At 38.0% G+C, this 12,811-nt stretch overlaps 1 protein-coding gene across 8 annotated transcripts in view; it reads left to right on the top strand.

Moving 5' to 3' along the window:
* MCTP1 (multiple C2 and transmembrane domain containing 1) overlaps positions 1–12,811 on the top strand; it is a 580,456-nt gene that overhangs the window by 257,371 nt on the left and 310,274 nt on the right. For all 8 annotated transcript variants that reach the window (XM_066273828.1, XM_066273827.1, XM_066273825.1 and 5 more), the window contains exon 2: positions 11,769–11,883. In XM_066273828.1, coding sequence (XP_066129925.1) covers positions 11,769–11,883 — 115 coding nt within the window. The remainder of the gene's footprint in view (positions 1–11,768; positions 11,884–12,811) is intronic.

Genomic DNA, 12,811 nt, shown 5'->3' with positions numbered 1-12,811 from the left:
TACATTTTAGAATTTTACAGTTCACAAACAAGTGTAAAAACATATTTCAAAAGGAAATAAAAATGTATTTTTGATTTCTTTTTTATGTTTCATGCTCAGCCCACAATCCTTTCACCCATGATAGAAATAATTGCAAATGACACACTGTCCTCATAAAATCACACTTAGGTGGGAGCATTCCAGTTTATGGGCAAAGGGTCCTAAAGACCCCTGAAAATAGAGAAATCTCAATATTTATCTCTGACAAGTGACTTCTACAACTGCTCAGACTTTTCTCCTTTAAAGCACTTCCTTTATAAATAAATATGTCCTAAAGTCTCAACCACATACTAATCTATCTTTTACACAATCTAGTTTATATTCATATCTATAATTAGACTAGTTCATATCTATAATTAGACTACAAAAGGGACTATAATATTACATGTTTAACATAAGATACTAAGTGTTTTACATATATTATTTTACTTAATCTTCACTACAATTCCAGCAGGTAGTATCATTTATATCCCCACTTTTTATGTTTAAGGTGAGAACCTAAGCTATGGAGGGTGTTGGAGCCAATTTTTTTTTATTTTATTTTTTTAAATCTCCTTTTTACATTTTTTTTCTTTTATTAACTTTTAGAGAGGAGAGAGAATGAGAAAGAGAGAGGGAGAGAGAGAGAGAGAGAGAGAGAGAGAGAGGGAGAGAGAAGGGGGAGGGAGGAGCAGGAAGCATCAACTCCCATATGTGCCTTGACCAGGCAAGCCCAGGGTTTTGAACCGGCGACCTCAACATTTTTTGTTTTCTGGTTTTTATTTTTTTAATTTGAATAAAATCTTCTCTCTCTCTCTCTTTGTCTCTCTCTCCTTTGAAGCAAATTTGGAAGTAATATAGATTTGTCTCCCCTGTCTACAAATGTGGAGTTGAAAGTCAAAGAGGGCAAGTTATTTGACTGAGGTAATAAAGACAGTTTAATAGAAGAGTAGGAAGTTTCACTCAAATCTTGTGACTTATAGTTTAATGTATGGTTATTGCAATAATCCTTCTCAGTTGCTTGGAGTTACAATGTTTACAGCAGCAGTAAGAGCAAGTTCTTTTTATGAAACAATTAATGTGTAACTATATCCCAAATACATCACCATCAAGGTATCTGTTCAAGGGTGGAAGGGAAGGGGAATAGTGATGTGGATTGGGTTAATTTCTTTTTTAAAGTTAGAGGAAGGGAGATAGTGAAGCAGACTCCTGCATGCACCCTAACCAGGATCCACTTCGCAACCCCTGTCTGGGGCTGATGCTCCAGTACCAAGCTATTTCTAGCACCTGAGGTCGATAAGCTCCAACAGAGCTATCCTCAGCACCCAGGGCCGCATTCAAGCCAATCAAGCCACTGGTTGCAGGAGCGGAAGAGGGAGAGAAGGGAAGAGGGAGGGAGGAAATGCAGATGGTGACCTCTCCTGTGTGCCCTGACCAGGAAACAGACCTGGGATGTCCATATGCCAGGCTGACACTCCATCCACTGAGCCACCAGTCAGGGTCTGGATTAGGTTAATTTATCACTAACATGCCATCCATGTTTATCATTACATTCACTAAGCAAGACCAAATTCAAATACTTGTGCCCTGCCAAACGCTATGTTATTTACTCAAAAGAATTAACTACACAGAAACTTTTGAAAACTAAACTTTTCATTTGTGTATTTTTAGATTTAAAGAAAAGTTATGAAGGTAGAACATAGAATTTCCATGTACTCCACATCCAATTTCCCCTACTGTTAGCATCTTACATTAGGATCATACGTATATCACAACTAATGAACCAATATTGATATAGTAATATCAACTGAAGTCCATACTTTATTCAGATCTTTATTTTTTACTATGGTCCTTTTCATTGTTCCAGGATTTCATCCAGGTTACCACATTATATGATATTTAGTTTTCATGTCTCCTTAGGCTTCTCATGGCCTGGAGGGTTTTTTATATTCTCATTGTTTTTGATGACCTTGGCAGTGTTGAGTAGTACCGGTCAGATATTTTATAGAATGTCCTTCAGTTTGAGTTTTTCAGATGTTTTTGTCATGGTTAGACAGAGGTAATGTGTTTTGGAAGGAAGATCACAGAGGTAAAGTGCCATTCTCATCACAAACTGTCAAGGGAACATATCAACACCATGTCAGTATTGATTTTAAATTGATCACCTGGTTGAGGTATGTTTGTGTCTGGTTTCTCCATATTGTCCACTTTGGAAGGAAGTCACTATGAACAGCCCACATTAAAAAGTGGGAAGTTCTATTCAACCACCTTGAAGGGCAATATCTACAGAAACTATTTTGCATTCTTCTGTACCATAGACTTGTCTATTCTCCACCATTGATTTATTTATTTGTGTGTTTAATTATTTATTGCAATCATTTATTTATAACAGTATAGAATTGTGAATATTTATTTTATATCTTGAGTCATAATCCAATAGTATGTTATTTATTTTGTTTCTTAAAACTCTTAAATTTTTATACCAGGGTTTGCAAAGATGGTATATTATGCCTTATTCTGACAAGTTGTTTCTTCTCAGAGGATCAGAGGTTTTTTCCCCTTATTTTTGCTGGTAGCCCTGCTCTTTTAATGCAGTTTGGTTTTTCCGAAGGAAGGAGGAGTATGCATGGGAACTCACCATAAACAAAAGGTCAGAAGAGTTAATTCAAACAAAATCTATCATGCTCTCAGTTCTGACAGATATTATTGTAGTAAAATAGAAAGGCTAACAGTCATTAAGCAATGTAATAGTACTGAAATAGTACTGTAATAGTGCAGGACACTACCAAGCATGGTTTACTTTCTAATAAGGTGAACACTAGCACCAGTGTATGTAAAATATACTGCTCACAAAAATAGGGAATATTTCAAAATGAATACGAAGTAATAAAATATTCCTTAATTTTCGTGAGCAGAATACATATATTAAAATTTGAAAAATGCACAAAGAACCTACTTTGCATTTTTAAATCACTCGACTCATTACAAAACCCTATAAATTATTTCTTTTAATTTTGACAAGTCAGTTTGTTTTTTTAAAGAAGAGGAACTTGAGACCCTTAGAGCTCAGAAAACTTTCCTCTGCCTCAAGCAATTTACTAGTCCAGCTAGGCCTGTTTGCAACTCTTTGTGTTTTGGCTCCTATAATCTTTCCCTTATTTTATAATAGCCCCTCATCCCCTGCCCCCAAATAACTACTTAGTTTTAAATAATCTCTCACATTTACAAAGCAGTTTTACATATTTTATTTCATAATCAAAATAGTCCTTTGTAAGGTATCTATTACCCCATTTGAAAGATGAGAAAACAACTGTGCAGAAGGAATCATTATATTTAGCTGAAATAAAATGGTACCATGCCTGCCCTTTCTCATCAGAATTTCCCTTTGTGACACAAAGACTCGTGGCAGGGACTAATTCCAAAAAGCAGTGGTCTATTGTCATCAGGATGGAAAAAAGAGAATTGTTTTTGCTTTCCTTTGGCACAAGTTATCCTACACACTGTGTGTGTGGGTAGAAAGGTTACAGTGGTAATGAATACTGCTGCACAGAACAATCACTTTAGTGGGCCAGCCAGGGCTGAGGGTCGTGTTCCGGGAGTCCTAGAAAGGATGCTCTGGTGTACTGAACTTCATCCTTTCGCCAGCAGCAATTAAATATTGCCACTTAGTGGACCTGAGGATTTATAGGCCCATTTTATTTGGTTTGGGCTATTGCAAAATCAAAATCCCAGAATTAAACCCAGGGTTGTAGTTTGGTTCCAAAACAAACAATCATAAAGCTTGATGTGACCAGAGGGATCAGTCTTTCTGCTTAGTTTATCTTTCTGGTGAACTGAAGACTAACTTACTAAGTCCTATAAGCATGCATCCCAGTTTACCTGAGACTATTTTGTTTATGCCTGTTTTCATCATGTGATTATTAATAGCACTTTCTTTCACTCTCCAAAGTATCCCAGCTTGAATGATAAATTATATGGGAGCCCTAATCATAAGACTTTTTGCCAGTTCTTGTTGAAAACACTCATAAAAGCCAATTTTCCTCACTAACTGCAGAGCATTGACCTTCTGTGACCTCTGGGTGAGGAGCTAGCACAGCACAGACATTTGATGTGAGCATCAGTGATCCCCGCATGGAACCCTGGAGGAAGAGGTTGAAGGCGTCAGGCAATTTCTGTCTGCAGCCTCTCTGTGCGGTTGACTTTCTCCCATATCTCTGTGGGCTGCTTGTGGACTTACTGAGTTACCTAGCTTCTTTCTTGTTTCTGTGCTTCTTTTGCTTATTCTTGCTATTCTTTTCATTTTTTACTCTATTCTGTTGTAAGAATCGAGGAATCCCTCCGACTGTTTCATACAAGATTAAAGGCAGTAGGAAGGTAATGGGTAATCACTCCTCATTATCTATAATACAGATATTTCCTTTTTCATAGATTCTCTTTTCATTTTATTATTTTCTTTACAGTGCAAAAGCATTTTGATTTGATATAGACATACTCATATATTTCTGCCTTTGTTACCTTTACTTTTGCTGTCAAATCCAAAAATTCATTACCAAGACCAATGTCAAGGAGCTTTACCCCTATGTTTTCTTCTAAGTGTTTTATAATCTCAGGTCTTATGTTTAAATCTTTAATCCATTCTGAGTTGATTTTGCCTATGGTAAAAGCTAAGGATCTCATATCATCCTTTTGTGTGTGGATTTTTAGTTTTACCAGCACTCTGTTAGAGAGGCCGTGCTTTCCCCACTTAGTGTCTGTGGTGTCCTTATAGAGAGTAGTTGACCCTTCTTGAGTCGGTTTATTTCTGGGCTCTTTATTCTGTTCCTTTGGTCTCTGTGATTGTTTTTATCCTGGTGCCATAACTGTTTTAATCATTACAGCTTTTTAGTATAGTTTGAAATTAGGAAATGTGATGCCTAAAGCATTATTCTTCTTTCTAAAGATTGTTTTGGCATTCGGAGTCTTTTGTGGTTCCATATAATCCAACAATTCTACTTTGGGTATTTATGCAAAGGAATTTACATCAGGATCTTGTACTTCTGTGTTCATTGCAGCATTATTCACAATAGCCAAGATATAGAGACAACCTAAATGTCCACTGATGAATAAATGGATGAAGAAAATTTGGCATATACATACAGTGGAGTGTTATTCAGCCTTAAAAAAAGAAGGAATATCTATCGTTTATAACAGCATGAATAGACTTGGAAAACAATATGCTAAGGAAATAAACCAAACATAATAAAACAAATATTGCAGCCTGATGAGGCAGTGCCACAGTGGATAGAGTGTTGGACTGGGATGCAGAGGACCCAGGTTCAAAACCCTGAGGTTGCTGGCCGAGTGTGGGCTCATCTGGCTTGAGCGTGGGATCAGCAGCTTGAGCACAGGGTCTCTGGCTTGAGCATGGGATCATAGACATGACCCCCTTGTCGCTGGCTTGAGCCTAAAGGTCACTGGCTTGAAGCCCAGGGTTGCTGATTTGAGCCCAAGGTTGCTGGCTTGAGCAAGGGGTCACTCTCTCTTCAGTAGCCCCCTCTCTAGTCCCCCGTCAAGGCACATATGAGAAAGCAATCAATGAACAACTAAGGAGACTGAGGTGCCACAACAAAGAACTGATGCTTCTCATCTCTCTCCTTTCCTGTCTGTCTGACCTTATCTGTCCCTCTCTCTGTAAAATTAAAAAACAAAATAAAACAAATATTATATAACCTCACTTATATGTAGAATCTAAAATTGTTAACATCACAGAAGCAAAGAGTAGAATGATACTTGCCAGAGGCTGGGGAAAGAAAAATGGGAGGTAATGGTCAAAAGGTGTCAAGTTTCAGTTATACAGGATGAGTAAGTTCTGCATCTACCATACAACAGTGCCTGTACCTGACCATACTGTATTATATGCTTAGAGTTTTCTAACAGGGTAGATCTCATGCTGTGTTGTTACCACACACACAAAAATGATGATGATGATGACGATGATGATGATGATGATGATGATAATAATAATAATAATAATAATAATAATAAAGAGGGCAGAAAGAAACTTTGGAAAGTGTTGGATATGTCTGTGGCCTTGATGATAGTGGTGGCTTCACAGGTGTATACTTATCCTCAAACTCATTGAGTTATATACACAGCATTTTACATATGAATTGTACCTAAATAAAGTGATTTTTTTTAAAATAGCAACACACATGGCAGTTTAGGAAAAGGAAGGTACATTTGAAGTTCCCATGGTAGTCACTAAGTAAATGTTAAATTTGAAAAAAATAAAAGATTTAAAATGACAAGGTTTATAGTAGAGCTATATGTGTGCCTAACATTTCAGATACGTCTTTCCTAACACATTTTACTTAATAAATATTTCTTACACGGTACTTTACAATAAAAAAATATATATATTTCTAATGTCCCTCTATAATTGGCTTACCAGTTTTCTTCTTGGAACCATTTCCAAGGAGAGATGTCTCTCTAAATCTATTTAAATTTTTGACTTCCTTCTTTTATGACACTGGGACTGTCCTTGGATCTGGACCCGGTGGAAGCCTGGAACTTGCTTCTCTCATTCCTACTTTCTACTACTGACATGACCTCTCCCGTGAGCTCAGCTTCTGAGGACTCATCCCACATTCCCCATGTGGCCCGCATCTCATCAGTTGACAAATTCAGCTGATTGAGTGTCCTCAATATCTCTCAAATTAGTCTTTTATTTCCATGACTCCTGACCAGATGGGCCTGTGTGGCTCAAACTGGACTGTTACAAAATCTTTCAAGTAATTTCTACAGCCCAGGACTGCTCTGGTCTCCTCCATCCTACAGAGAGAAAAAGCCCAGTTTTGTTCACCTCTGTAATCTAAGCACTTAGCCCAGAACAGGAAAATAAAAGGTAGGCAATAAATATTTTTTAAGTGAGGCCTGACTATATCACTTCTCCCTTCCAAGCCTGTGATGGTTTCCTGTTGCTCGCCGGTTAGACTCTGCTCGGCCTGGCACCAGTGTGGGTCAGTCATCCTTCCCACCCTACTCCTCACATATGCCGGTGGTGCACACTCTGGTAACTACTCACCATTGGGCTCGTGTTGATTTCAAATCTTATTTCAAATTTCCATTTGTCAATAGTCATATTTTCATACCCTGCTCTGTTGTCACCTCTGTGAGGCCTCCTCAGTCAGACTATTCTCCCATAATAATTGGTCTTTCCTGCTCTCATATGGACTTAATAACTTCATTATGGCACAGTCTGGCTTTAATGATAGGTTTTGAGTGGACAGAGTTTTATTTTAAGTGCCAATTTTGATCAATTGGAAATGTCATCCTAGAGCACTGTATTGAGAAGTATTCTAAGATAACACTTAGGTTCCTTGTGAGAGAAAGTACTAAAAAAGATTAAATGCTTTGTTTGGGCATGGAAGAAGAGGGAGAACAAACTACCCATGGAGTAGCCAGCTTTGTTACAGGTCCTCATACATGTATCTACTCAGCTAGATCATGTGTCTTTAAAGACATATTTCTGTCCTCCTAGCCTCTATCATAATTTGTGTTCAGTTTGATCCTTAAGAACTCTGTTCCCTGGTTTTAAAAGTTTATAGTCTAACATGGCAAATATGACATCTGATAGAATGTGATAATGGACAAAAAGGATATAAAGTGCTAATGAAATCATCCTTGAAAAGTAGGTAGGAAGACTTGGAGAACAAGAGTGTTACAGCAGTTTCTATCCAAAGGAAATAAAACCTGTCCCTTGGGGAGATATCTGCTTTGCTGTTCATTACAGCATTATTCACAATAGCCGAGATATGGAAACAACCTAAGTGACTACCAGCAAGTGAGTGGACCAGTAAAATGTGACACACCTACACCAACACACATATTAAATGCAGTATTACTCAGGCTTTAAAAAACCAATTTCTGTAAGTCCAGTGAAGTTATCTCTTAACAAGGTATTAAATTATAAAAGTGAAAATCTAGTATAGTTAAAATTCCCATTTTAATTTCTGTAACTTGCCCATAAAAGGGAGAAGTAGAAAAGGGTAAAAGAGGTCAAATATACGGTAAGAGAAGGAGACTTGACTTTGAGTGGTGAACACACAGTGCAATATACAGATGATGTGTTACAGAGCTGTATACCTGAAACCTACATCATTTTATTGACTACTGTTATGCAATAAATATAATAAAATTAACTATATTTTTAAAAAATATAAAACCAGATACTTTATGAATTACTTATTCTAGACTTCATGAAGTACTGAATAGAGCAATAAAAGCTACAAAAAAAATCTGAGCGTTCAAACTTTTCTACCTTTAAGATACCTATCACAACAGTAAAGGCCCTGGCTGGTTGGCTCAGTAGTGGAGTGTTGGCCTGGCGTGTGGAAATTCAGGGTTTGATAACCAGTCAGGGAACACAGAAGAAGCGCCCATCTGCTTTTCCAGCCCTCCCCCTCTCGCTTCTCTATCTCTCTCTCTCCTCCTCCTCTTTCCCCTCCTCCTCCCCCTCCTCCTCCTCCTGCAGCCATGGCTTGATTAGAGTGAGGGCACTGAGGGTGGCTTTATGGCCTTCAACTCAGGCGCTATAAAAAATGGCTCGGGGCCCTGGCCGGTTGGCTCAGTGGTAGAGCGTCAGCCTGGCATGCAGGAGTCCTGGGTTCGATTCCCTGCCAGGGCACACAGGAGAAGCACCCATCTGCTTCTCAACCCCTCCCCCTCTCCTTCCTTTCTGTCTCTCTCTTCCCCTTTTGCAGCCAGGGCTCCATTGGAGCAAAGTTGGCCTGGGCGCTGGGGATGGCTCTAGGGCCTCTGCCTCAGGCGCTAGAATGGCTCTGGTTGCGACAGAGCAGTACCCCAGATGGGCAGAGCATCGTCCCCTGGTGGACATGCTGGGTGGATCCCGGTTGGGCGCATGTGGGAGTCTGTCCAACTGCCTCCCTGTTTCCAACTTCAGAAAAATACCAAAAAAAAAAAAAAAGAAAAGAAAAAAAAAAGGCTCCAGTTGCAACTAAGCAGTGCCCTAGATGGGCAGAGCATCGCCCCCTAATGGGCTTGTTGGGGTGGATCCCGGTTGGGGCGCATGTGGGGTCTGTCTCTGCCTTCCCTCCACTCACTAAATTAAAAACAAACAAACAAAAAAAAACCCAGCCGATGGAAATGCAGAATGAATAAGAAAACTCCTTTCTTATAGATTTTACTCCATTTTTTAGAAAGAAATAAATCTACATTTAATATGTATGTATGTATGTATTTACTTATTTATTCATTCTTTTTTTTTCTTGGTGACAGAGACAGAGAGAGGGACAGATAGGGACAGACAGACAGGAAGGGAGAGAAATGAGAAGCATCAGTCTTCATTGCAGCACCTTAGTTGTTCATTGGCTGCTTTCTCGTATGTGCCTTGACTTGGGGGTTACAGCAGATCAGGTTGCTGGAGCAACCCTGACCCCTTGCTCCAGCCCCTCACCTTGAGCTCAACCTGATAAGCCTTGCTCAAACCAAATGAGCCCATGCTCAAGCCAGCGACCTTGGGGTTTCAAACCTGGGTCCTCTGCATCCCAGTCCAATGCTCTATCCACTGCACCACCGCTTGGTCAGACTTAATACTTATTAATGGACTTGTTTATTTTGAAAGAATAAATATAAAATAACCTAATGAAAGGCTTGAGACAAACTTGGAGCTTGGCAAACGTTTGCTGGATTTGAATTTAAATTTTGCTTATTAATTAGACTCACATGCTAACTGACCTTTGAAAAGTGGTTTAGAAACCCGTGGTTGGCTTTTTCTCTCTCCATGCTGGTGTCTTCTGTGTGGCTCAGTGAACATCGGTTTCTCTCCTGCTATTTATACTAGTTTCAAGACACCTTACCATGTCAGGAAATGTATGTGAAAGGAGATAATATATTTTGCGCACTGAACTTGAAAATTAGTAAAATCCTATGCTGGCTAGGATATGAGAAATAGGCATTCCTGTAACTTTCAATAGGAATATGAGCTATTTAAACCTTTTTGAATAACTAATGTTCAAAAAGAAATTAAAGCACAAGTTCGGAAACTAACTTATATATCCATCAAGGAGATAATTTAAAAATGTTGGTATTCCCACACTGTGGAAAATGATGTACATAAAAGTAAACTAGATAAATCTGTTGTTGATTGGAAAAGTACCCATGATATTTTTAAGTTAAATAGATTATGAAATAATAGACAAATTATAATACTATCTTTGTTAACAACAAAAACTAAAACTCAACCACAAAAAATAAACATATGTATGTGTATTTGTTTGCATAAGAACGCAAACAGAAGTATGGAAGGATATGTCCCCAATTGTTATACTGGGTAACCCAAGGAGGTGAGACCATTAGGTGTTTGCGGGAAGAGCAAGGCAATCATTTGACCCTTTGCTTCTCTGTAAGGCAATCATTTGACCGTTTGCTTCTCTGTTGTTGGAAGGTCTGATCCAAATTAGTGTTAACAGGAAATAACAGACAAAGACAACTAGGAGATGTCATATGGAAATGGAGTGGATGGCATTTGGCAACTATTTGAATGAGGTGGATAAGGAAATGCAGAAATCAAGGCTAGCTCCTCAGTTTCTAGCCTGAGTGCTGGGGGAGGTGCCATCATTCATAGAAACAGGGGTATCATGAGAAGAATTTGATTCTTTTTTATTGTTATCAGAGGAGGAATGATGAGTTTGGGTTATCAATCACAGTTGTGCTCTTTCTTATTTTAAATGATAATTGCTCCTATAGGACAGCTTCTTATCTTGGTCTTGAAACCTCACACAAAATGATACTTTATAGTTGTATTTTCTGTGAATTTTGGAACTAAAAGAGGCAGACTGGAGTGTAATATTTTACCTTAATTAATACATACTTTTCCAAAACAAAAGTACATTTATTTTTGAATTAGAAAAAAATTATAACAATTCAAAATCATCTCAAACATGTGAAAAAAGTAAGTTTCTAGTTGTATCAAAGTGGCAGAATGTATAAACTGTGGCCTGTACAATTTTTACTGTTTCTATTATGCTATTTTAATAGTTATTTCTTTTCATATGCATTTGTAACTCAATTCCTATGAAATAAACAGTATATTATTGCTAAAGATATTCTATAGTAGTAGCTTTGTAAATATTTTTAGTTCTAAAAATAGGTTGTGCACTTCTAGTCCATAAAAAGCAGCATTAGACATTGTCTTTATATTTGTATTATTTATTTGCAAACACTGTCAAAATGCTGAGTGAATTTATTTCTGTATAATTATATCACATTTTATGTTGGGGCTGAAATAGAGGTGTGTAACTCACCAGTTTGAGCCCTTCTGCATAAATGAAGGAGTCAACACCTGAATAAATCATTGTAGTTTTCAGCTCAGCTATGTGGAAACCAACTGCTCTTCATACCTTTGTCTTCATTCATCACTGACTGTATTTTTACATCAGAAGCTATTCCTTTTTTAGTCCTTCTTATGTAGTTGAGTTATGTGGGGCTTTCCATGGAAAATGTTTGTCATATTACATTTGTTATTTCTAATTTGCTATAAAACAGGAATTCCTATAGATGTCTTGTTTTTACTGAGTCTAAAGAATTTAGAAAATGTCAGAGAACTGAGTGATTATGATGTGTGGTTTCACAAGTTGATTTATTTTATCAACTAATTCTTATAGTTTGAGTTAAACTGTATATGGTCCCCCATTGGAGGAAATACAAGAAAGACAATGCCTTTAATATTTTGTATATTTCTTGTCTTCTAGAAAATAAATACTTCTGGAACCAGGAATGCGGACGTCCCTTTGGCTGATCCCGGAATGTACCAATTGGACATTACATTAAGAAGGGGTCAAAGTTTAGCTGCTCGAGATCGAGGAGGTAAGGTCCTAAGAACAGCATCACCAGGAAGCTTATTCTGTGTGTTTTTAACAAAATTTGTTTTTATGATTGCTTAAGTTGAGGAGCCACTGAGCCATTTCACCCACAGGTGTTGTAAAGTACCAAAGGCTACAGAATTAATATTAATATTTTAGGAGGCTTGGAGAACATTTTATTAATTTGGGTTAAGAGAAATTGTGAGAATAGTCTCTGTGCTGTGTGATCAGCATAACTAGGATGGCTCTTGCCATTGTATTGTAAATGAAAAGGGAAGGAAGCATAGATTCCCTGACATTCCACCACACCTGTGGGGAAAGGAGTGAATGGCTAGCCAGGTGCAGGAAGGGAAAAGCCAAAATAAACCTTTTCTTGTAGCAATGAGCCATTTGCGGGCATTTGTCCCCACGGAAACTACCTCTCTTATGTAAATGCATGTGGTTAATACATCTGACTCTGGACAGAGAGATGGCGGATGAACACTAGAAAATATAGGAAGGCCTTTTAATATGTAAAGAGATATCTTTCTACCATTGTGTTGACTTGTAAATTTTGTTTTCTCCAAAATGATGTATGGTTTGCAAATTGAACGTGGTCCTATCATGTTAAAGGACATATGACTATAACCAATAGCGGTAAGGGGCTCCTAATTGCAATTTTTGCTTCTGTACTTCCCACTTACAAAACTATAAAAACTAAGTAGAACAAAGGGCCGGCGCGCTCTCCGTCAGATTTCTGTCGGAGTTCCCGCCGCTTGGCCAAGCTAGACAATAAAGCTTTAATATGTAGACGACGGACCTTGCTTCTGTCTTCCATAATTCGGGTCCCTCCGAATTTGGATTAACAAAGTTAAAAAAAAATTAACTATAATATTATAATTTTTAGAAGCTTGGGTTCAGTGATGTGGTTTGAAATGTTATCTGACTCCCAG

This window comes from Saccopteryx bilineata, chromosome 4, assembly GCF_036850765.1.
Source record: "Saccopteryx bilineata isolate mSacBil1 chromosome 4, mSacBil1_pri_phased_curated, whole genome shotgun sequence".
NCBI lineage: Eukaryota > Metazoa > Chordata > Mammalia > Chiroptera > Emballonuridae > Saccopteryx > Saccopteryx bilineata.
Note: the sequence above shows the minus strand (reverse complement) of the source record. Positions and strands in the feature narration are given on the sequence as shown.